Genomic DNA, 23,745 nt, shown 5'->3' with positions numbered 1-23,745 from the left:
AAACAAGCTGTCTTGTTGGAAGGCTACAATGATATGGAGTAAATGAAAACAATTTGAGAAGGGGTCACCAGACGTGAAGTGTTAACTTTGATTTCTGTTCACAGGTGCTGCCAGACCTGCTGAGCTTTGCCAGCAATCTCCAATGTTTGTGTTTCTGATTTACAGCATCCACAGTTCTTTTTGTTTTTTTTTAAATTGAGCACTTTAGATTGTCTTGCCACAGAGCTTGTCTACTTTTCCATGAAATTTGGAGTGATTCATTTGCATCTTTTCAATACTTGCAGTTTTGTGGATAAGTGTGGTTTAATTTCCACAAGCAGCATTTGAGCATGTAGAAACAGTCTTTCCTGTGCTGCATTACACTAGAAAACCTGTCAAGATATTTGGGCCTGGATCATTGCTGCCCTAGAAATGTGCTGAAGAGATTTTGTTTTAAAAGTATCTACCCTGAAGAACTCCTGAAATGTGCTGGAGCTGAGATGACTGACTTCCAACAACCTATGTGAGGTGATAATTCCAACCTGCACAATGCTGTTTTTGATCCCTACTGACTGTAGTCAGTAGTCACTTGTGCCTTCCCCCGGAGTTCAGCTCTTTTTGTCCATGTTCAAACAAAGCTGTGATGAGATCAGTTGCTTAATCGCCCTGACAGAGCCCAAACTGAATATTAACGAACAGGTTATTGCCAAACAAGTGCTGCTTCATAGCAGCTTCACATCTTCCATAACATTACTACTGATTTGAGAGTACACTGAGGGGCTGCAATTGGCTTGATTTTGAATTTGTCCTGCTTATTGTATTTACAGGACATACCTGAGCATTTTCCACATTGTTGGGTTGGAGCTAGTGTTTTGGTTGTTGGGGAAGATTTTGGCTAGTGATGTGACATGTTCTGGAACATATGTCTCCGTTACTATGGCTGGCAGGTTGTTAGGGTCCATAAACTTTGGCAGTGGCTAGTGCCTCCAGCTCTTTCTCTGTCTTGTACAATTAATCAAACTGGCTGAAGACCAGCATTTGCGGTGCAAAGGATCACCACAGGATGCCAAGATGGATCACAAAGTCATTACTTCCAACCAAAGCTCATTGCAAATTCTTTGACTTATTTGTAACGACAGTCCTTATGCAGCCAGCTGTGAGATCTCTCAGCTTGACAAGGAAAAGACTTTAGGGCAGTGACAGGTGGTAGTGTTGTGTGAAGTGAGTGGAATTTTTTATTGAGCTTTGCTCAGAGCTTCTACCCAGCCAGCCAGTTAGTGACAGGCAACACACCAGATCGGCATGGCCATGGGGAGGATCACGTATGGACGTGAGATGAAGAGGATGCAATGCATCACTTGCTGTCTGGTGTAATTTTTGAAGTTTTTTGAGGAATCTTTGTATAAGCTTCCTCTTTTGCCCATAATGTTATCTTACGATTCAGTGACTTGATCCTGTGTATTACAGGGGCAGGCAATAGCCAAGCGGTATTATCACTGGATTGTTAATCCAGAGACCCAGATAACAATTTGGGGACCCGGGTTTGAATCCCGCTATGGCACATGGTGAAATTTGAATTCAGTAAATATCTGCCATTGAGAATCTAATGATGACCATTAAACCATTGTCAATTGTTGGAAAAAAACCCATCTGGCTCATTAGAACATAGAACAGATACAGTACAGGCCCTTCAGACCATGATGTTATGCTGACCTATTATCCTCCGAAGATTAATCGACCCTGCATACCTTACATTTTATTATCCTCCACGTGCCTATCCCAGAGTTACTTTAGACACTTAAGCATCTGACTCCACCACCACTGGCAGCGCATTCCACATGCTCACCGCTCTCTGAAGAACCTACCTCTGACATCACCACTGTATCTTACTCCAATCACCTAAAATTATGCCCCCTCGTAATAGTAATTTCCTCCATGGGGACAAAGGTCTCTGACTATCCACTGTATCTATGCCTGTTGCCGTCTTGTACACCTTTATCAAATCACCTCTATCAAGATATTAATGTCCTTGGGTAAGGAGACTGCCATCCTTACCTGGTCTGGCCTACATGTGACTCCAGACCCACAGCAATGTGGTTGACGCTGAACTGCCCTCTGGGCAATTAAGAATGGGAAATAAACACTGCCGAGCCAGTGACGCCCTCATCTTGTGAATCAATAAAGAAAAAAATTAAAGTGACTGGTGTGTGGAATACTTCTTAGGAATAAATTGGGATAGATTTGAATTTCAGTGATAAGCAAGCACAACAGGTTACCAGTCTAGTGAGTAAATAACAGGCTTTCGGCCCTTAGAAGTCAGAGGGGGAAAAAAATCAAGATGCTTTTTAAACAAGATAATTGATCTGCTCAGTCAGATAACCAGCAAGCCCATGAATTAATGAGAAAATGAGCTGATATGTCGATGCACTGAAGCACTCATCGTATTATAACTTAGGACTTTTGTGCCTGCCGCTAGCTTATGTCCAAAGCTACATTTTTGCCAGTGAAAAACAAATAAGTGCTATCCGTGATACATTGGCAGCATCTTTTACTTTCCCTGCCCCCGCCGTCTCCACTGTCTGCTTGCAACAGATGGCTTGCATGTATCAGAATGGGTAGACTCCATGTGATGGTGCTTTCAGTAGCAATTAGAATTCTGGTGTTAGAGGTGTAAAATAACTGGGAAATCTACAATGTTTGATAAGGGCATTTAGAATTTATGAACTTGTATCAAAACTTGCAAAACAAAGTAAATAGTTAAAAAGAGAACTTCTGATTTACAAATAAAATTAATGAAAATAGAATACATATACAGAGTTTACTACCAGCCTGAAATTAATCTCTAGCTGTGTATGGAAGTACTTTTCTAGCAGAAGTTATCTGTTGGTTTTAAATGGATTGTTTTCCCTGCTAAAATCAAGATGTTTAAGAGAAACATGTTTACTGCTCTGATGTTAAAGTCCCTGCTGACTGGACTTAAAATGAAATTCCTTATGCTGTATTTTGTTTTGTTTGAGTTTCCCTTTCTGTATAATGTTCCCATTTCTACATAGTATCCATCAGAAGCTGATTGGGTATAGCATACCCAAAATCAAATAGGGAGTGTCTTCACACATACAGTTGTGACTGATCTTATTTTAGAAGTGCCTTCGCTGAAGTGTGGGATTTGCATTTCTCATTCTGTATTTTTATGGACCCTGAGATAGCTGAATAGTTGGCAAATCTTTGATATTTGGAAAAGTGGATGTTATGTCCATCAGAATATGTAATTGAGACAATGGAAAACCATTTTACTTGAGATCTGTAACAGCTGGGGGAGAGGATATTCCATCCCCTTGAAGGAGCCGAGTTGAAATCCAGGTCACAGATGTGGAACAAATATGTTTTAACTTTTATCATTCTTCCAGTACTTAATTCAGCCCTTCACACCCAAATAATGAAAATTTGCAGAGGGTTGTGTTGTAGTAAGAGCGGAATCTAAATTTGGAGGTTTGATTTCATTATATTACATAATTTGGTTCTCTTTCCATCACCCAATTTATACTTTAACAAACATACTTAATACTGAAATGACAACCTTTTCCTGTGGTTTTCACAGTGAAACAAACTGACTGTGGAAGTACATAGTCTACATCCAAGAGAAAGTTACAAAACCGAGCCTGTTGCATTTTTTTTGTGTCGGATCTACTTCAAGACTGGTTCCTTTCCCTCAGGGTATTTTTATATTCCCACTCCCCTCTCCCTTCCTCTATACCCTTTTTTTTGTTTTCTAAAGACATTTCTGCCTTTGGGGAGTGATACTAAAGGAGACTATAAACCATTGACGTCATTGTGACCATGTCCCTAACACACTAAACAATTTGTATTCGTTATTGTACAGTGAGAAAACTGAAATGTGATTATTTAATTTGAACCTGATACCATTCACAACTGACCTCTTGCGTGTGCACCCTTGCAACGTTTTTTATTTTTATTAGATATCAATTGTCAACATAAACACTGCGACTTCTTAAACTTGTGCCTAGACCTGAACATTTAAGTCATTTGTCGTCCACCACTGTTGCCCTGGTTGAGGTCCACTAACTCAGTGTAGATCAGGAATTTAATCAGAATCATCATTGTCTAGATAGCTTGGTGCCAAGGCAGATAGTACACCTACAGTCTTATGTCTGGACAGTCCATTGCTGTTTTATTCCTGTGTAATAAATTTCTCTTGCGTTAATTTCAATTTGACTAACTGACCATGTTCAAGAGCATTGACACGTTCATCAAGGAATTTACAGTTTGGAATATTTCAATGCAAAGTTCACCATCTGTCTCATTCTCTCCAAGTACTCTACAATCTGTGTGCCCCTGCTTACTATGATCTATCTGCCTGTAACATTCACAGACAAAGCTTTTCACCATACATAGACACATGTGACAATAAATAAAATCAATCAGATCAAGCTGCAGTGTTGGTGCGACAAGAGGCTCAAACTCTGTGCTGTAGGGTAACTAGACCAGGGATTACGCACCAAATTTTGATTTGTTGACTCTTGTGTATTAAATGGATGAGACGACAGTAGAATTGATTTTGTATGTGTCTCCTGTGGTTGAATAGTTTGTAGACATTTTTTACACTTAACCACCTGTCAGTTTTGTGTCTCATCGTAGCAGTCCAGCAATTAGGCTATGTGCTTCCAGCTAACTGGAAAGTAATATCTGAGGAGAAATAGGGAGGGAAAATTTGTTGTATAAATTCCTAACTTATTAATAACCTGTTCAGGATATGTACATTGTTCAGTCTTCTCCTTGCGTACATTTTGTGATGCTGTAAAAGGGCAGTATCGTGGTCGACAGAATGAAGTATACATGACATTTTCAGCTATGAATTGTAGGCAAAAGCTTAGTGATGTCATACAAACTTGTTCAATAATAGCATGAGTCTACTTTTAGAAAAAGTTTAATAGAATTGAAAATTTACTTGGGTGCGCAAATTTAATTTACAAGGAGTTACAAAATTAATGATGAACAAAACAAATTTAATATGCTTTAACTGTTGATCTTTTTTGTACTATTTTAGAATTATTTTTGTATAGTTCAAAAGGTTGAAGACTGAATTAAGGATCTGTTGGCCAATCAAAAACTAATACAAAATGGTGAACACAAGGGTAGAGCAGCAAATTAAGAAAAGCTAATGTGAGGGTAAAGATGCTTATGAAAATAAAATTGTAAGAAATACAAAAACAAATAGCAAGAGTTTCTTTCAGTAATAAAAAGAAAGTAATGAATGTAGGTGTGGGACCCTTGGAGAATGCAGCTCGAGAACGGATAACTGGGAGTAGGAAATGGATAATATCAAAACAATATTTTGCATTGATCTTTATGGCAGATGACAGTTTAAAAAAAATGCCAAAGATAACTATAATCAAGGTGCTTTGAAATTGTAAACTGAGACGAGTTTAGTGTGGACCTCTGAAAAGACATTCATTGATCAGTCAGAGAGGGAGTTAGGTGACAGATGTGCAGAGAAGAGTTGATGAAGTTTGCTAAGAAGAACATTGAAAGTGTGAAATAGATGGTACAATTCTAAAGGAAGTGCAAGAAGAATGAGGCATGGATATAAGTGTGCACAGATCATTGAAGGTGGCAGAACAAATGGACAGACCAGTATCCTTGGCTTGCTTAATGGGGCATTGAGTATAAGAGCAAGAAGATGACAGTGAGCTTCTACAACTTAGTTGCTAGACTTCAGCTTGAGTATTGTCTTTTGGATAGTATATTATAAGAAAGGTGAGAATGCATTGGAAAGAGCACAGTAGTAGTTCACAAGAATGATTCCAAGAATGAGAACCTTCAGTTATGAAGATAGATTAATGTACTTGAAACTCTTTTCATGAGAGAGAGGAGGGTGAGAGAAGATTTGATAGTGGTTTTCAAAATCATGAGTAGGCTAGACAGAATAGATGAGGGGAAACTTGTTCATTTTTTCTTTTCCAAGAGCACATAGATTTGAAGTGAATTCCAAATGCAGTGAATGTGTTGAGAAAAATCGCTTGCAGGGAGCAGTTCAGGTATGGAATGCACTAGTCAGAAATGTGGAGGCAGCTTCAAATGAGCATTCAAGATATCACCGGATGGCCATTGGGATATAAATGCTTTTCAGGGATATGAGGAAACGGCAAGAAGTTGGCACCAGGTAATAAAACTGCGGGTAGGCACAATGGGTTGAATGACATTCTTCGAGGCGGTAACAATTATGTGATCGTAATGACAGGAAAATTCTTGTAACAGGTTCTATCTCAAAGAACAAATTATTTCACAAACTAATGGGACAAAAGGTAGACAAGTTGCCAGGACTTGATAGACCACATCAAGGGTTTTAAAGGAAGTGGCATTCAATGGATTCTGGGAGAGTTCTAGCATAATTAAACATCTCTGCTCAAGGAGGGGCAGAGACAGAAAGCAGGAAACTATAAGCCAGTTCGTTTAGCATTTGTCATTGGGGAAAATGCTAGTATCTCTGATTAAAGCAATAAATTGCAAGATGTTTAGAAAAGCTATCCCTGCAACCTTGCATTTCCCATGGCCAATCCACCTACTACACATCTTTGGACAGTGGGAGGAAACAGGGACATCCTTTGTTTGTTTTTGCTGAAACCTTAACAAAGTCTCTTGTTAACCTTCCAATCTTATTTGCTGCAGAATTAGATATTAAAATTTTAGAACCAAGTACAGTTTTTTAAAATTCAATTTAAACATTTTGTTTCTTGATCTTGACTGAAGCATCCTTCAGGAAATCAGATCATGGATGAACCATAGAATCCCTACAGTGCCCCTACAGGGCTTTCGGCTTGTCGAGTTTGCACCAATCCTTTTTGAAGAACATCCCAATTAGACCCCCCCCCCCCCCAAAACCCTGTACCATATGCCCCCAGCCCTGCATTTCCCATGGCAAATCCACCTTATCTACACATCTTTAGACTGTGGCAGGAAACCCACGAGGCATGGAGAATGTGCGAACTTCCCTCCCTCCCTCCCAATTGAACCCTTGTCCCTGGCACTGAGGCAGCAGGGCTGACTGCTGAACCATTGCGATGCCCTGACCATCATTTGTTGCATCGTTTGTTTACATATCTAATGTTAAATGCATTTGAAATGGTTGCACTCACTTTCAATATCCAGGCTGGTAAATGATTCATCTGCATGGAATAATATATAGAATAGAATTGCCAAAAGCTAGATTTTTTTGCTTCTGTCTTATGAAAGGATAAAAATCGAAATCACTGGCATGGGTAACATTTGTTCACCCATTTCTGCACAGCAGAATATATTGCAGAGCTGTTGCTGTAGTACGTATGGTCTAGTTGCGCCCAGTGTGCTGTTAGGAAGGGAATTCCAGGATGTTACCCCAGTGATGGAATGCTGATATCCTTTCAAGGTAGGATGGTGTGTGACTTGGAGAGGAACTTGAAGGTGGTGTTCCTGTGAGTCAGCTGCCCTCAACTTTCTTTCTAAAGTAAAGGTTGCATAAGCCATGTGGCCAACATTGGGAGAAGGAGGAGGCTTTATAGCCTATCAAACCACTTGAACCTCGGAAAAAGGCTATTCACCCTATCCATACCCCTCATGATTTCATAAACCTCGATAAGATCACTCAGTCTCCAACAGTCCAGGGAGGAAAAGGTCCAGCCAATTCAACGCCCCCTTGTAGCTCAAACCCTCCAGTTCCAGCAATGTCCTTTTGTAAATCTTTTCTGCACTCTCAAGTTTAACAGCATTCTTCCGATAGAAGGGCAGTGAGAATTGTACTCTGTATTCTGAAATTGGCCTCACCAATGTCCTGTACAACTGCAACTTGACATCCCAATTCCTATACCTAATGCAATGACCAATGAAGGCAAGCGTACCAAATGCTGCCTTCACTGCCCTGTCTATCTGTGACTCCACTTTCAAGGGACCAGGCACATGCAGCTCTTGGTCTCTTTGTTTGGGAACAGTCCCCAGGACTTTATCATTCAGTGTATAAGTCCTGTCCTGATTTGCCTTGCCACAATGCAACAGGTCGAATTCACCTAAATTGAACTCAATCTGCTGCTCGGTCCTTTTGGCCTATCTAATCAAGTTCCACTGTACTCAAATAACCTTCACTGTACAGTGCATCATCTGTTTTGGTGTCATCTGCAAACTTATTAACAGAACCACCTATATTCACATACAAATAATTTATAGAAATGATGACAGGCAGTGGACCCAGCACTGATCCTTGTGGTATACCACTGGCCATAGGCCTTCACTCCAAACAAACATCCCTTAGTGACCAAACTCTCTCTCTCCTACCTTCAAGACAATGTTGTGTCAAAATAGCTACCTCCCCTTGGATCCCATGTGATCTAATCTTGCAAGCCAGTCTACCATGTGAAACATTGTCTATATGGAACTTCAGTAAAGCGTTTAATGTCCATTGCTCTGCCTTCAACCTTCTTTGTCACTTCAAGAAACTCAATATTGTTAATGAGACATGATTTCCCACCGACAAAGCCATGTTGCCTCTTTACAATCAGTCCTTGCCTTCCCAAATGCATTTGGATCCTGTCTGTATAGCCACCATTTGATGTCTGGCTCACCGATCTATAGTACCTTGGCTTTTCCTTAGTTTTTCTGAAATAATGACATTACATTAGCCAACTACCAGTCTTTCAGCATTTTATGTACTTTAGGTTTTCTAACTGTCGTGTTATAGGGACCACCTGAAAAGCACTCTGGAAGTGCAAATATCCTATGTCCATCAAATTTCCCCTTTTATCAACTTTGTTAGTAATAGCCTGAAAAAAACTCCAATTCCCATGTGCAAATCTATGCCCAATCAGATGATTTTTATCCAAGTGTCCATTTGCCATGTTCTTTACGCTAGATTCTAGTATTTGCCTGTCATGAATGCAAGGCTAACGAGCTGCTGTTTCCTGTTTGTTTTTCCCTTTCGTGTCCTTTCTATAAGTAGCGGGGTGATGTTTGCTAACTGCAGGATTGCTTTAGCTGGGACAAAGGTGTATCCCTGCATTATTATTAGCCTGCTCTCCCAGATTACCATTTCAATGATGTTACCAACTGAATTGGTAGAACTCTTGTAATATTGTACTTTCTTTATGTTCAATCTTGATTTTAAATATAACAGTGCTGAGAGAGGGTATTCTTAAGGGGTCATCAAATGAGGCCATATGGTTAGAATGTAGAAACAAAGGTCACTCTGGGACTCCGACACTTCCGCCATTTACAATCCAACCCCACCACCCAAGACATTTTTCCATCCCCTCCCCTGTCTGCTTTCCGGAGAGACCACTCTCTCCGTGACTCCCTTGTTCGCTCCACACTGCCCTCCAACCCCACCACACCCGGCACCTTCCCCTGCAACCGCAGGAAATGCTACACTTGTCCCCACACCACCTCCCTCACCCCCATCCCAGGCCCCAAGATGACATTCCACATTAAGCAGAGGTTCACCTGCACATCTGCCAATGTGGTATACTGCATCCACTGTACCCGGTGTGGCTTCCTCTACATTGGGGAAACCAAGTGGAGGCTTGGAGACCGCTTTGCAGAACACCTCCGCTCAGTTCGCAACAAACAACTGCACCTCCCAGTCGCAAACCATTTCCACTCCCCCTCCCATTCTCTTGATGACATGACCATCATGGGCCTCCTGCACTGACACAATGATGCCACCCGAAGGTTGCAGGAACAGCAACTCATATTCTGCCTGGGAACCCTGCAGCCATATGGTATCAATGTGGACTTCACCAGTTTCAAAATCTCCCCTTCCCCCACTGCATCCCTAAACCAGCCTAGTTCATCCCCTCCCCCCACTGCACCACACAACCAGCCCAGCTCTTCCCCCCCACCCACTGCATCCCAAAACCAGTCCAACCTGTCTCTGCCTCCCTAACCGGTTCTTCCTCTCACCCATCCCTTCCTCCCACCCCAAGCCGCACCCCCAGCTACCTACTAACCTCATCCCACCTCCTTGACCTGTCCGTCTTCCCTGGACTGACCTATCCCCTCCCTACCTCCCCACCTACACTCTCTCCACCTATCTTCTTTACTCTCCATCTTCGGTCCGCCTCCCCCTCTCTCCCTATTTATTCCAGCTCCCTCTCCCCATCCCCCTCTCTGATGAAGGGTCTAGGCCCGAAACGTCAGCTTTTGTGCTCCTGAGATGCTGCTTGGCCTGCTGTGTTCATCCAGCCTCACATTTTATTATCTTGGAATCTCCAGCATCTGCAGTTCCCATTATCTCTGTCACTCTGGGACTGTTATGGTCCCCTAAATAGCCAGCAGGTATTAGAGGAGCAGATGTGTAAAGATTGCATTGGTTGGAGATTTTAATTTCTCCTGTATTGACAGGGCCACCCACAATGTAAAAGGCCCAGGCTGGGTGGAATTTGTCAAATGTGCCCAAGAAAGTTTCCTAAATCAATATATAGAGGGACCACCTCATAGGAAACCAGGTTGGGCTAGTGACTGAAATGTCAGTCAGAGAGCATTTTGGGCCCAGTGACCGTAACAGACACAGTTTTAACATAATGACGGAAAAAGTTGGGACTGGTCCATAGGTTAGACTGGAGCAGGGCCAATTATGGGGTCATTAGGCAGGATCTAACAGAAGTCAATTGGGTGAGTCTGTTTGAAGGAAAAGGAATGACTGGCAAATGGGAGGCTTTTAAGTGTGATCTCCAGAGTCCAGGGACAGTATGTCCCCGTTAGGGTGAAGGGGAAAAGCTGGCAGGTTTAGGGATCCCTGGCTGAAGAGGGATATTGAGGCTCTGGTCAGGAAAAAGGAGACATACATTGGGACTAAGTAATCAGGCTCAAATGAATCCCTAGGCGATTAGAAAAAGCTGAGGAGCACATCTAAGCGGGAATCGGAAAAGCAAAAAGAGGCTATAGGATGGATCTGGCAGATTAGGTTAAAGAGAATCCCAGGAGGTTCTATAGCTATATTAAGATTGAGGGTGGCTAGGGAGAGAATTTGTTCTTTCAAGATAAACATGGCAGTCTATGTGTGGAGCCACAGGAGGTATGGGAGATTTTTAATGAATATTTCTTCTCCGTGTTTATTGGGGAGACAATCATGGGTGCAAAGGAAAGAAGGGAAACAAGTGGGGATATTTCAGACCACATGCTCGTTACTGCAGCCTTAGATTGCATTTAAGTGTGATTGAATTCCCTGGGCCAGCTCAAGTCCATCTTTGGCTGTAATGGGAGGTTAGGGATGAATTTGCAGAGGCCTTTGCAGAGATTTTTGCTTCATGTTTTGCAACCGGTGAAGTCCTAGAACACTGGAGGATGGCTAATGTTGTTCCATTGTCTAAGAAATGTAGCAAAGACAAGCCAGTGAACTATAGGCCAGTGAGCCTGACATCAATGGTAGGAAAGTAATTAGAGAGAATACTGAGCAACTGGAGCAACCAACATTTGGATAGTCAAGGTCTGATTAGGGATCGTTAGTATGCATTTGTGTGTGGGAAGTCATGTCTGCCAAATTTTTTTTGAAGAGGTAACCAAGAGGATAGGTGAGGATAGGGCAGTGAATGTTGTCTATCTGCCCTTTGCATGGAAGACTAGTCATGAAGGTTGTCACGTGCGATCCAGGGAAAGCTAGCTGATTGGATTCAAAACTGGCTCAATGGTGAAAAGCGGAGGGCGATGGTTGAAGGCTATTTCTCACATCGGAGGCCTGTGACTAGTGGTGCGCCATAGGGACCAGTGTTGGGACCTTTGTTATTTGCTATTTACATAAATGATCTGGATTTGAATATACAAGGTGTCATTAGTAAGTCTACGGATGATACAAAATTAGGATGTATCGTTGATAGCGAGGGAGGTTATTAAAAATTAGAGGAATCTTGATCAGATGGGGAACTGGGCTGAGGATTAATAAAAGCAAATCAATACAGATAAGTGAGGTGTTGCACTTTGGAAAGTCAAACCAATGTAGGACTCGGACAGTAAATGGTAAGGCCCTGAGGAGTGTTGTAGAATAGATGGGCCTAGGCGTACAAGTACATAATTCATTGTAAGCAGTGTCACAGGGAGACAGGGTGGTTAACAAGGCCGTTAGCATGCTTGCCTTTATCGGCTGAGGCATTGAGTATAGGAGTTGGGACATTATGGTATAATTGTACAAGTTGCTGGTGAACACCTCACTGTATTATGTACAGTTTTGGTCACCATGTTATAGGAAATGCCTAGCAGAAGGAAGACTAGAAATCATCAGAGGCAGAGATACGATGAATACATATAGTCTTTTTCCCAGGGATGGGGAATTGAAAACTAGAGGGCACAGGTTTAAGGTGAGAGGGCAAAGATTTGCGGACCTGAGGGGAAACTTCATGCAGAGAGTGGTGCATATATGGAATGGGCTGCCAAATAAAGTGTTGAGGCAGGTACAATAGCAGCATTTTAAAAACATTTGGATAGGTACATGGATTGGAAGTGTTTTAGATGATATGGACCAAATGAGGGCAATTAGAACTAGCTGAGTGGGCACCATGAACCAAACAGCTGGTTTTCATGATGTATTACTCTGACTCTATGCGTGGAGGGTTATGAATCCACATTTTTATAAGGGATTAAATACTTGAGCTTTAGATGTATTGAATGTACTATCATGAAAGTTAAAACATAGACACAATGAAGTCTATAATAGATGTCTTGAAATTTTTCCATTTTTGTTTTGCTTTTTCTTGGTACAGCCCCTGAAAACTTAAAAGGATACAGCATTCAAACAAAAACAGTGCTGGTTGAAGTTAACTGTGGAAATTTAAGGGGTAGGTGAGAACAGTTATTTGGTATAAGGAGATAATAGAACCACACAGCACAGAAGATGCTGTTTGGCCCATCGAGTCTGTGTCACTACAAATATGCTACACTGGTCCCTCTTGCCTGCGTAAGGCCCATAGCCAAGAAATGTCATGAAGCTTCAGGTGCTGGTTCAAAACAAAACCGGAAGGGCGTGAAGTTTTCTGCCTTGATTAGCCTCCTAGGCAGTGCAGTCCAGGCCCTTACCACCCTGTGAAGATGCATTCCAGTGAGAGAGGAAAATTTAAGTAGACAGATGATCAATCTGTAGGTGACTAGAAAGTTAGTATCAAATTGTAAGGAAAAAAAATTATTCCAAACCATGAATATTATTGGTAAGTCAGAAGGTTGGACAAAATATTAAAAGCAACAAGGAATGACTAAGTATAATCATGGGCGAGATTAGAGAATGAGAGGAAGCTAATTAGAACTATTAAAAACAGATGGTAAGTTTCTACAAGTGTTTAAGGAATGAGTAAATTATGATAGCAATGGCCCTCAATATGGATCTGAGGAAAATAGTGTAAAAGTAAGAAAATAGATTAATAGGAAAGTCTTTTTCGTGTTTATCATTTTTAGACTGGGACAAGGACCTTCCGAAAAATAATTGTAAGTCAAAGTAGTAGGGAAAGATGAAATGAAAATTATTCAAATTGCCCAAAGAGAGGATCAGTTTAAATTATTGTATCTAAAAGTTGACAAGTCCCAATGTCCTGATGAACTTCATTCTAGAGTCTCAAAGCTGGTGAGATAGGAGGTTCATTGATATCAATTTTCTAAAATTCCCTAGATTCTGGAAAGGTAACTTCTATTTTAAAAAAAAGTAGGGACACAAAAGGATGATATCGGCAGATAGTTTGTCGTGACGAAGGTACTGTTGTTACAGCATGGGGACAGCAAGCTGAACCATTTTAGTCTCCTTATCCCTGGATTTGCAATGCAGCAAAATTAAAACATTCCGTGACCCTCAAAATCACTCATCTGTTCCTAACCAGACTTTACAATGAACATTAGATATCTGAAACCAAATTTGTAGCTTAAACAGAAATAAATAAGCTATTGTTAAGACTGTAATTGCTGGTGTCTCACCTATTTGTAATCTGTATGAATGACTTTAGCAGAACAAAGTTAACCAGCAAGGTAGTCTAATGTCTGTACTTTAAACCCTGTCTCTTTTGTTAACAATTCCTGCACTCTTTCCTAGATAGACATAGTTGAGGAATAAACTAAAAGAAAAAGACTTGTAATTTGCCAGTTCAACGATTCTGTGATGCGAACCAGGCCTTTCAGAAATCCTTAGTTCATGGAATTATTCACAACCAAATAAGCTGTACGCCTTGCTTAAATTTTCAAGTCTCCAACTCGTGCAAACAGTTTCCCAGCATGCATTAAGGAATAATCACTAATTCCTTCAACTGGGATTTTTTTTCTCAAAATGTTCAATAACTTGAAAACTGGAGGATAACTGTACAGCAAACAAAACTCAGTCCAGCAGCTTTCATAACCACACTGGCTTCTGCCTATCAAAAAGCAGATGCGTGTAGTTTTTCTTTTAGTTTCAACATTCTTTGACTGATCAGCACTGTTCTGCCTGTGATGGCCCCTCTGACATAGCAGCAGCTGTTTATCCTTGAACATAATGCACCTCGGGTGCAGAGATGTCTACGGTGTTCTTAGGTCAATAATCAACCTGCGATTAACCTTCTTGGCTGGTTCCCAGAAACGATTATCAGTGTTTGTCCTTCACACACACTCTTCTGTAAAAACACAAGCTGCTGCTTAAAGCCCAAAGGTTAACTCTCAACTTGAGCTCTGTTTCAAACCAAAAATGAAGAAAAACAGTGGTGTCAATACTGTAAACTATTATTAGAGAGGTCAAAATGGGACACTTGAATCTCACTGTAACATGACTTTGGTTTTGTTTTTGTGAAAGGGGTATCATCTCTGACCAATTTACTGGAGTTCTTTATGGAAGTAACAAGCAACATGGAGGGGGGAGAAAAAGGGAATTTGTATGTGATGTACTTAAGTTTTCAGAAGACACTTGACAAGGTGCTATGTCAAAGGTTGTTACACAAAATTAGAACTCATTGTTTAGAGGTAACATTCTGAAATTGATAAAGGATTTCCTGGCTGTCTGGAAACAGACAGACATGAATGGATCATTTTCAGCTTGATAAGCTGTAAGTAGTGGCCTGCCACAAAGATTAGTGCTGGTGTCTCAACTATTTGTAATCTGTATGAATGATTTTGTGAAAGGCTTGAAAGTGTGGTTACTACATTTCTTGATAATTCAAGGATAGATAGAATTCTAAGTTGTCAAAAGGACATAATCACTTCATATCTCTATAGACTCTTTAAATGACTGGGCAAAAATGTGGCCAATGGAACATAATGTGGGAAACTGAACTAGTCCCCATTGTCAATAAGAATCAAAACAGCATATGATTTAAATGAGAAATATTGAAGAGTTCTGTGATATAAAAGGCTTCTGGTACATGAATCACAATATTAGTAGACAAGGTAAAATAAAAGATTAGGAAGTCCAGTATGAAGATCATTGCAAGCAAAATGAGCTATAGCAATAAGGATGCTTTGTTACAGTTGTACAAGGTGATGGTATGATTGCACTAAAAGTACTATGTTGCAGTTTTGGTCTCCTTATTTCAGAAAGGAAATAACTTCTTTAGAAGGGGTTCTGAGAGGTTCACTTGACAACTGGTGGTATGGTGAGATCAATTTGAGGGAAGGTTGGGCAGCTTGAGCCTGTAATCATTGGTGTCCAGAAAAATGAGAGGCAATCCTATTGAAACATATCAGAACCTGAGAGGAATGGCAGAGTGGATGTTGAAAGGATATTTGCCCTTGTGAGGGAGGGAGAAAACAATGGAATGCAGCTTTAAAGTAAGAGTGGTGATTGGGGGCCATAAATTGGCATCGGTTTGCACCATGTTGACATGGCTAATAAAGGGCTATGGGGTGGGGGGGGCGCGTGTGCAGATGAGGGCATAGGGTGAGAGGCCATTGGGTGTGGCTTATGGTATTAGTTGGAATGTAGGGGGACGCATTATGCAGGGAGATGAGATTTTCAGAGTGGGGGGTGCTATATGACACAATCGTTAAGAAATCGAATAGAGCCAAGTCCCAGAGACCAGGTGGCGATGTTTAGATGGCTTTAGTCCATGTTGGGGATCCCTGGGCCCGACTATAACAGCTACCAGAATTGCCGTCTCCAACACCCAAGCCACACCTTTTCCAGTATCTTCTGCTTCTACTTCAGATTTCTATCATTCATAATTGACCTAGTGTCAATTTTAGAGAGAACTGAAATTGTCAGTTATGCGAGGCAACAGTGTTGTTCTTTCCATTTTTGTGCAGTTCCGGTTGTTACTTTTATCTTGATTAATGATGTCACCACTAAGGCAAACATTGATTGATAAGTCCTCAGGGCCAGACCACATTTATCTTGGGTTCCTCCGGGAAGCGAGAAAGAAGGTTGCTACGCCGCTGGCGAAGATCTTTGCTTCCTCACTCTCCACGGGAGTCATACCGGAAGATTGGAGGGAGGCAAATGTTGTTCTTCTTTTCAAGAAAGGGAATGGGGAAAGCCCTGGAAATTACAGACCAGTCAGTCTTAGGTCTGTGGTCAGCAAGGTTTTGGAAAGAGTTCTGAGGGATAGGATTTATGATTTTGGAGAAGCATAGTGTGATTAAAGGGAGTCAGCATGGCTTTGAGAGGGGCAGGTCATGCCTCACAAATTTTATTGAGTTCTTTGAGGAGGTCACGAGACAGGTTGATGAGGGTCGAGCAGTGGATGTGGTGTACATGGACTCCAGCAAGGCATTTGATAAGGTTCCCCACATCAGGCTCATACATAAAAGCAGGAGGTATGGGATACAGGGTGATCTGGCTGTCTGGATTCAGAATTGGTTGGCTGACAGGAGGCAGAGAGTGGTTGCAGATGGTACGTAATCTGCATGGAGGTCAGTGCTGAGTGGTGTCCCACAGGGCTCTGTTCTTGGGCCTCTGCTCTTTGTAGTTTTTATAAATGACTTGGATGAGGAGATTGAGGTGTGGGTTAGTATGTTTGCTGATGACACAAAGGTTGGAGGTGCCGTTGATAGTATCGAGGGCTATTGCAGGCTTCAGCGAGACATTGACAGAATGCAGAGCTGGGCTGAGAAATGGCAGATGGAGTTCAACCTGGATAAATGCGAAGTGATGCATTTTGGAAGGTTGAACTTAAATGCTGAATATAGGATTAAAGGCAGAATTCTCAGCGGGATCTTTGATGTTCAAGTGCATAGCTCCCTCAAAGTTGCCACCCAAGTGGATAAGGTTGTTAAGAAAGCATATGGCGTTTTGGCTTTCATTAACAGAGGGGTCGAGTTTAAGAGCCGCGAGGTTATGCTGCAGCTCTACAAAACCCTTGTGAGACCACGCTTGGAATATTGTGTCCAGTTCTGGTCACCCTATTATAGGAAAGATGTGGAAGCTTTGGAGAGGGTGCAAAGGAGGTTTACCAGGATGCTACCTGGACTGGAGGGCTTGTCTTATGAAGAGAGGTTGACTGAGCTCGGACTTTGCTCACTGGAGAGGAGGAGGAAGGGGGTGACCTGATTGAGGTGTACAAGGTAATGAGAGGCATGGATAGAGTCGATAGCCAGAGACTTTTCCCCAGGGCAGGATTGACTGCCACGAGGGGTCATAGTTTTAAGGTGTTAGGAGGAAGGTATAGAGGAGATGTAAGAGGGAGGTTCTTCACCCAGAGAGTTGAGTGCGTGGAATAGTTTACCAGTGGTGGTCGTGGAAGCAGAGTCATTAGTGACATTTAAGCGACTGCTGGACATGCACATGGACAAGAGTGAATTGAGGGGAATGTAGGTTAGGTTATTTTATTTTTGGATTAGGATTAATCCACGGCACAACATCGTGGGCCGAAGGGCCTGTACTGTGCTGTACTTTTCTATGTTTCTATGTTTGAAGGGTGCATTATTTTGGTAGATTTTGAAGCAATTCTGAAGTATAAAATTGTTAAACTTCTGAAACTTAAAACTGTTTATTCAAATCTATTCCCTTTTTTCCCCCTTTTAGCCAACGAGCCCCAAATTTGGAAAAGCTGACTCCTATGAAAAATTAGAAAAACTGGGGGAAGGGTCCTATGCTACAGTGTATAAAGGAAAAAGCAAGTAAGTGTTTTGACTTGGTATGAGCATTTGGTTGAATTGTATTCTTGGTATCAATTGTCAATTGACAACAATTTTGACTTTGAGTCAAGCTGTTTCATTTTCACATCTCCATATGTGCCTGGGCTGACGTTTGGTGTGATACTGAGAGCGTGTTGCACTGTTGAAAACTATTGTCTAATCAGCAAGGCATTAAACCAAGGATTCATGGAGCCCTTGACTACATGTAAAATGCCAGGGAGCACTCTGTTGAAGGATAGAGAACTTGTTACTAATGTTCTGGCTAACATTTATTGCTGAATTAACATAACTAAGCTTGGTTTACTGTTGGCTGTGGGATTTTAACATTTCCAAAATGACTACTGTTTTTCTAGATGACAACTGTATACTGTACCTTTAAAAGTTGCACACTTAACAGCATTTGGGGCACCCGATCTCTTTAAAGAATATAATAATGCTACATATATGTATCTCTCTTTACCACCTGCTCTCCTACTTGCTCTGTCAATTGTGTGCATTCCCTGTGTTGCTTGCATATGTGATATCATCTTTTGCTCCTCATATGAAAAATAGTTTAACTAATTGTCATTTGTCAGGAAACGTTAGTATTTATACATATAAAGTAATGTATTGTAAAGCTAATTTATTTGTGATCTGAATCTAATGTTTGTTATATCACAACAAACATTGTGAAATATCGTAATGTATTGTAGAAGGAAAATGAGCTTCCTGATGTCACAGTGACTGAGTGTTTAGCAGTACTACCTCACATCGCCATGAGCCCAGGTTCTATTCCAGCCTTGGACGAATGTCCGAATGAAGTTTGCATGGTTTGCATGGGTTTCCAAAGGGTGCTCTGGCTTCCTTCCACAGTCCAAACATGGATTGGTCATGTTAAATCGCCCTATAGTGTCCAGGGATAGTCTGGGTGGGATGCTGTTCAGAGTGTTGGAGCAGATTTGCTGGACCAAATGGCGGCCTTCCACGCTCTAGGAAGTCTAATTCAAATTTCAAATAATTAGAAACATTAAATATGTAAATTGGTTAGGTTGCAAAATTAAATTTAAGACTGAAGGACTTCAGCATATGCAAATATTGCTCAGAATACAAAACGGGGCCATTTATACATGAAACTTCTTTTAATGAAAGGTATGCATATTGATAAACCCTGGTTCAGCTAGTAGCAATGTGCCTCAGGACCTGAACGTTCAATCCAACTCTGGAAATGTGTGTTCAGAATTTGTTTAAATACCCGAGGATTGGTAGAATTCTTTGTTTGAGGTGTTGCTTTTTGGATGAGATGCTAAAATGAGAACTGCTTTCTCTGCTCGGATGTAACAAAAGCTCCATGAACAATATTTTTAAGGGGACAAAGTTTTCCCCAACCATCCTGGCCACCATTTATCCCTCAACCAATATCTAAAACTTATTTTGCGATCATCTGTGTTTGGTGACCTCATGTGCAAATTGACTGATGTGTTGTTTACAAGAATGGCTATATTTAAAAGGCACTTTGGCTGTAAAGTGCTTTGAGATGTCCTGAGGTTATGGAAGACACTATTACAAAGACAAGTGTGTTTCATTTCCTCTCATGTTGTTGAGTTGGTTGTCTGTTGCCAGCATTTTCCATTATGATTTTTAAAATTGATCTTTTAAGCTCAAGTCAAAAAGATGGTTGAACCTTTTGTTTATTTTAGTTTCGCAGTTTTTACAGTTTCACCCAATTTTCAGACTTCAGTTGCAGTGCAGCTTAATTGCATTACGCTCCTTAAACATCAACATCTAAGATGAGAGAGTAAAGAATGTATAATTGATGAAACAAAGTCAAATAATTTATCCACATTAATTGAACAAATTTATTGTAGCATGTCACTTCAATTCTGCACTATATCTGGTTGTTTTATAATAACCAATGAGCATCTGGATAGAAAGAAAACAAACACCCAGGATATTATAGAGGCAGGCCCTGGGTTGCAAATTGGTTCCGTTCTCAAGTGCGTTCGCAACTCGATTTGGACACAATCCGGAACAAAACACAAGCTAATGTAAAATACCCATTCGTAAATATATTTAAATGTTTGCACGTTGTCAGATCTTTTGAATTACAGCCCCGGAAATGAATGGGCTCACAATCGCAAGCATTCCTAAGTCGCACGTTTTTAACTTGGGGATATCAATTCTCTCCCATTGAAATAAAAATGTCTTTAAGTCACAATGAAAATGAATAGCTAATTAACCAGGACATTTTAATTTCCCTTCTCTAGAATGGGAACTACATAGTTTTCACAATACAGATAAAGGTGAATTTGTCCTGAACTTGCTTGATTGATATTTTTCCAGTCTGTCAAGCAAAGAATGAAGAAATTCCAGATTTGGTTCATAGAAATGAGCTAGGTCAAAGTTACAATTGGAGATCATCCAGCTAACTACGATCACAACTTAGCTTAGCTTGAAGTGAGCTGGAACGAGACTAGAAGATGTTGAGGTTGAAAATGCACAACTGTTCAAGATCTAATTTTAGTGACATGAAAAGGAAGTGCGTCCAAGTGGATGGGAACAAAGAAATCCAGAATGAAGCAGATTTGGACGGCATTCAGGGAAAGAAGGTTAGGCTACAAATATGCATATTCCTTTTTTGAGGAAGAGAGGAGAGAAACGAAACTTATTTGCCCTGGAAAATGGCAGAAATGTAGTTCGAAATGAAACAGGAAAAGGAGATTTGCGCCAAAGGCGAGGAGCAAGATTCTACTAATAACCTCTAAGAATGTGCAAAGTACAGCAGAGGTTGGAAAAAGTTAACATGGAAAATGGAGAGGTTATGGGAAAAGATTAACAGGCAATATGACACTGGATTATTTATTAATAAGTATGTGAAGGTCAAGTAGTTGGCTGGGGGAAAGGTCAGACTTGTTAAGGATACATGGGTCAATCTTCACATAGTGGGATGGAGACATAGCCAACATATTAAATGATTACATTTGCTTTTGTAAAGAAAGCAGATCATTTGAGTGTTAGAATAAAAGCCAAGAGAATTTGTAGACACAAAATCGTCAGATGGAGCTATCATTGAAAGTTGTTGAATCAGCTGGTCGAGAGGGAACATATCCTCGTTTGCTTGTCTCAGAATTGCAGAGGAATTAATCTTCATTTTGCTGTCTGGGCACAGAGTTAGTGCTAGAGGACTGCAAGATTGGCATTGTTAGACCAGTTAAGAAACAGGAGTGGGATAAGTCAAGTTATTACAGACGAGGCAGTCTAACATGAGTAATGAAAAAGCTATTGGTGTCATTATTGAGGATAAACTGAGCTTTCATTTGACAAGGCCATTGTTAATAGAAGGTAGACAGCAAGAATTTGTTCAAGGCGTCTGACATCTGGCTGACTTATTTGGAATTCTGAGGTAACTGAAGGTTAATGAGGGAAATGCAGTCAATGGTGTGCAACTGGACTTTCAGAAGCTAATAGAGAAAATACTATACTATGTTATAGCGTCATAGGAGTAGAGTCATGGAGTAATACAGCATGGAAACTGGCTCTTCAGCCCAAACTGGTCCATACTGACCATGGCGCCCGCTCAGCTAGTTCTAATTGCCCATGTTTGGTCCATATCACTCTAAGACATTTCCAGTCCATGCACCTATCCAAATGTTTTTAAAATGTTGCTATTGTACCTGCCTCAACCACTTTCTCTGGCACCCCATTCCATATACACATCACTCTCTGCATGAAGTTGCCCCTCCGGTCCTCCTTAAATCTTTGCCCTCTTGTCTTAAACCTGTGCCCTCTAGTTTTGAATTCCCCATCCCTGGGGGAAAAGACTATATGCATTCATTGTATCTATCCTTAATGATTTTATACTCAATAAGGTTAGTCCTCGTTTTGCTACGTTCCAAGAAATAAAGTCCTATGCTGGCCAACCTCTCTCTATATCTTAGGCTTACTAATCTTGGCAATATCCTCAAATCATCTTTACACACTTTGCAGTTTAATTGTCTTTCCTATAACATGGTGACCAAAACTGTAGACAATACTCCAAGTTTGGCCTCACCAATGACTTGAATAACTGTAACACAAAGTCCCAACTCCTATACTCAGTGCCTTGGCCTATGAAGGCCAGTGTGCTAAAGGCCATCTTCACTACCTTGTCCACCTGTGCCACTGCTTTCACCAAACTATGTACACCTAGGCCCCTCTGTTGCACAGAACTCCTCAGGACCTTACCATTTGCTGTCTCAGGCCTACGTTGGTTTGACTTTCCAAAGTTTAACACCTCACTTATCTGTATTGTTTTGCATTTGCCAATCCTCAGCCCACTTCCCCATCTGATCAAGATCACTCTGTAATTTTTGTTAACCTTCCTTGCAATCAATGATACCTCCTAACTTTGTATCATCTCAAGCTTGCTAATCATTCGTATTAAGTAGATGATAGTGCATGAAGTTGAAGGAAAAACAGCAGAATGTATGTAATATTGGTTCAGTGATAGGAAGAAAATGATGATGGATGGGTATTTTTCACTTCAGGCTGGGAAGTAGTTTTCTCCCAAAGATCATCCAAGCCCATTTCCCTCTCCAAAAGTTATATATGACTGTCAGGGATGCAGCATGTTGGTAAAGGTAGTGGATTTTATGAAAGATGGCCATGCCGTTGGCCATGATGAGGATTGTTATGGTTTTGAGACTGCTATGGATAGGTTACTGAACTGGGAAGAAAAGTAGTAGATGGAATCTAATGATAAGAAGTGTGAAGTGCTGAACTTTAGAAGGACTAACATGGAAACTTGGATGTTTTTCAGGCAGATATTTAAAATCTCTAAATATGAGATTACGGTGAAACCAGCACTGATCTAGCAGGCTGTGTGACTGCCTGTTTGAATGTGATCCATTTTCTGTGGTCTGATTCAAGCATAAATCTCTGGTGGTTAAGCTTCACCTGGAGCACTGGAGAGGGTTTCTGAGTACTGTACTTCAGAAAAGATGGAAAGACCATTGGTTACTGTGGGCAATTCATATGGGCAGTAAGTGCTGGCCCTTATGATTGCGTCTGCAAAAGGTGATTCATCCAGAGTTCATATGAATGAAAAGCTTCAGCTACGAGGGAATATTGCGGATGTTATCCTTGGAGCAAGCAAAATATGGCACAGTAGAGCTTCACGGAGTGTGGAGAAAATTCCTTACGGAAATTAGGTCAGTCAGCAAAGATAGTGAATTCGAAGTGATGGATGTAAAATTATCTACAAGAGAGATGAACTAGTTCTTTTTCTTGAACGTTCAAGATCTGGAATATGATAATCTGAAAAGCTACTGGCAATCTATCCTATAAATTGTTTTGAAAGGACAGGCATGGAAGGTGAGGAATTGTAAGATTATGAATGGGGAGAGAAAAAGCACAGATTTGGGACTGACTGCAGCTACTCAGAGCTAATGTAAGACAAATGGCTAACTTCTGCACTGAAAGCTTTTGAGATAACTGAAGCAATCTAGTATTTCTGATCCATTCTGAGATAATTGATTGTTCTTATCATCTTAAACCAGCATCGAATGTAATTTTTTTTCAATGCTACATCATGGACATGGTTTATACTCCTTTTACACAAATCTATCGCTAAGACCTTGAAAATGAAGTAATCTTGAATAATAGCAACAACTGTAATGTTCTAAGCTACTGTAGCAGCCTGAATGAAAGTATATGTGCTTTGATTTCTCTGGCATTAAATGTCAAAATCTGTAAAGTAGAGGC

At 40.8% G+C, this 23,745-nt stretch overlaps 1 protein-coding gene across 12 annotated transcripts in view; it reads left to right on the top strand.

Annotated features, from left to right (window-relative positions):
- Positions 1-23,745, top strand: part of cdk14 (cyclin dependent kinase 14) — a 592,120-nt gene that overhangs the window by 165,529 nt on the left and 402,846 nt on the right. For all 12 annotated transcript variants that reach the window (XM_048521834.2, XM_048521892.2, XM_059638483.1 and 9 more), the window contains one exon: positions 17,915-18,009. In XM_048521834.2, coding sequence (XP_048377791.1) covers positions 17,915-18,009 — 95 coding nt within the window. The remainder of the gene's footprint in view (positions 1-17,914; positions 18,010-23,745) is intronic.

Source organism: Stegostoma tigrinum, chromosome 2 (assembly GCF_030684315.1).
Source record: "Stegostoma tigrinum isolate sSteTig4 chromosome 2, sSteTig4.hap1, whole genome shotgun sequence".
NCBI lineage: Eukaryota > Metazoa > Chordata > Chondrichthyes > Orectolobiformes > Stegostomatidae > Stegostoma > Stegostoma tigrinum.
Note: the sequence above shows the minus strand (reverse complement) of the source record. Positions and strands in the feature narration are given on the sequence as shown.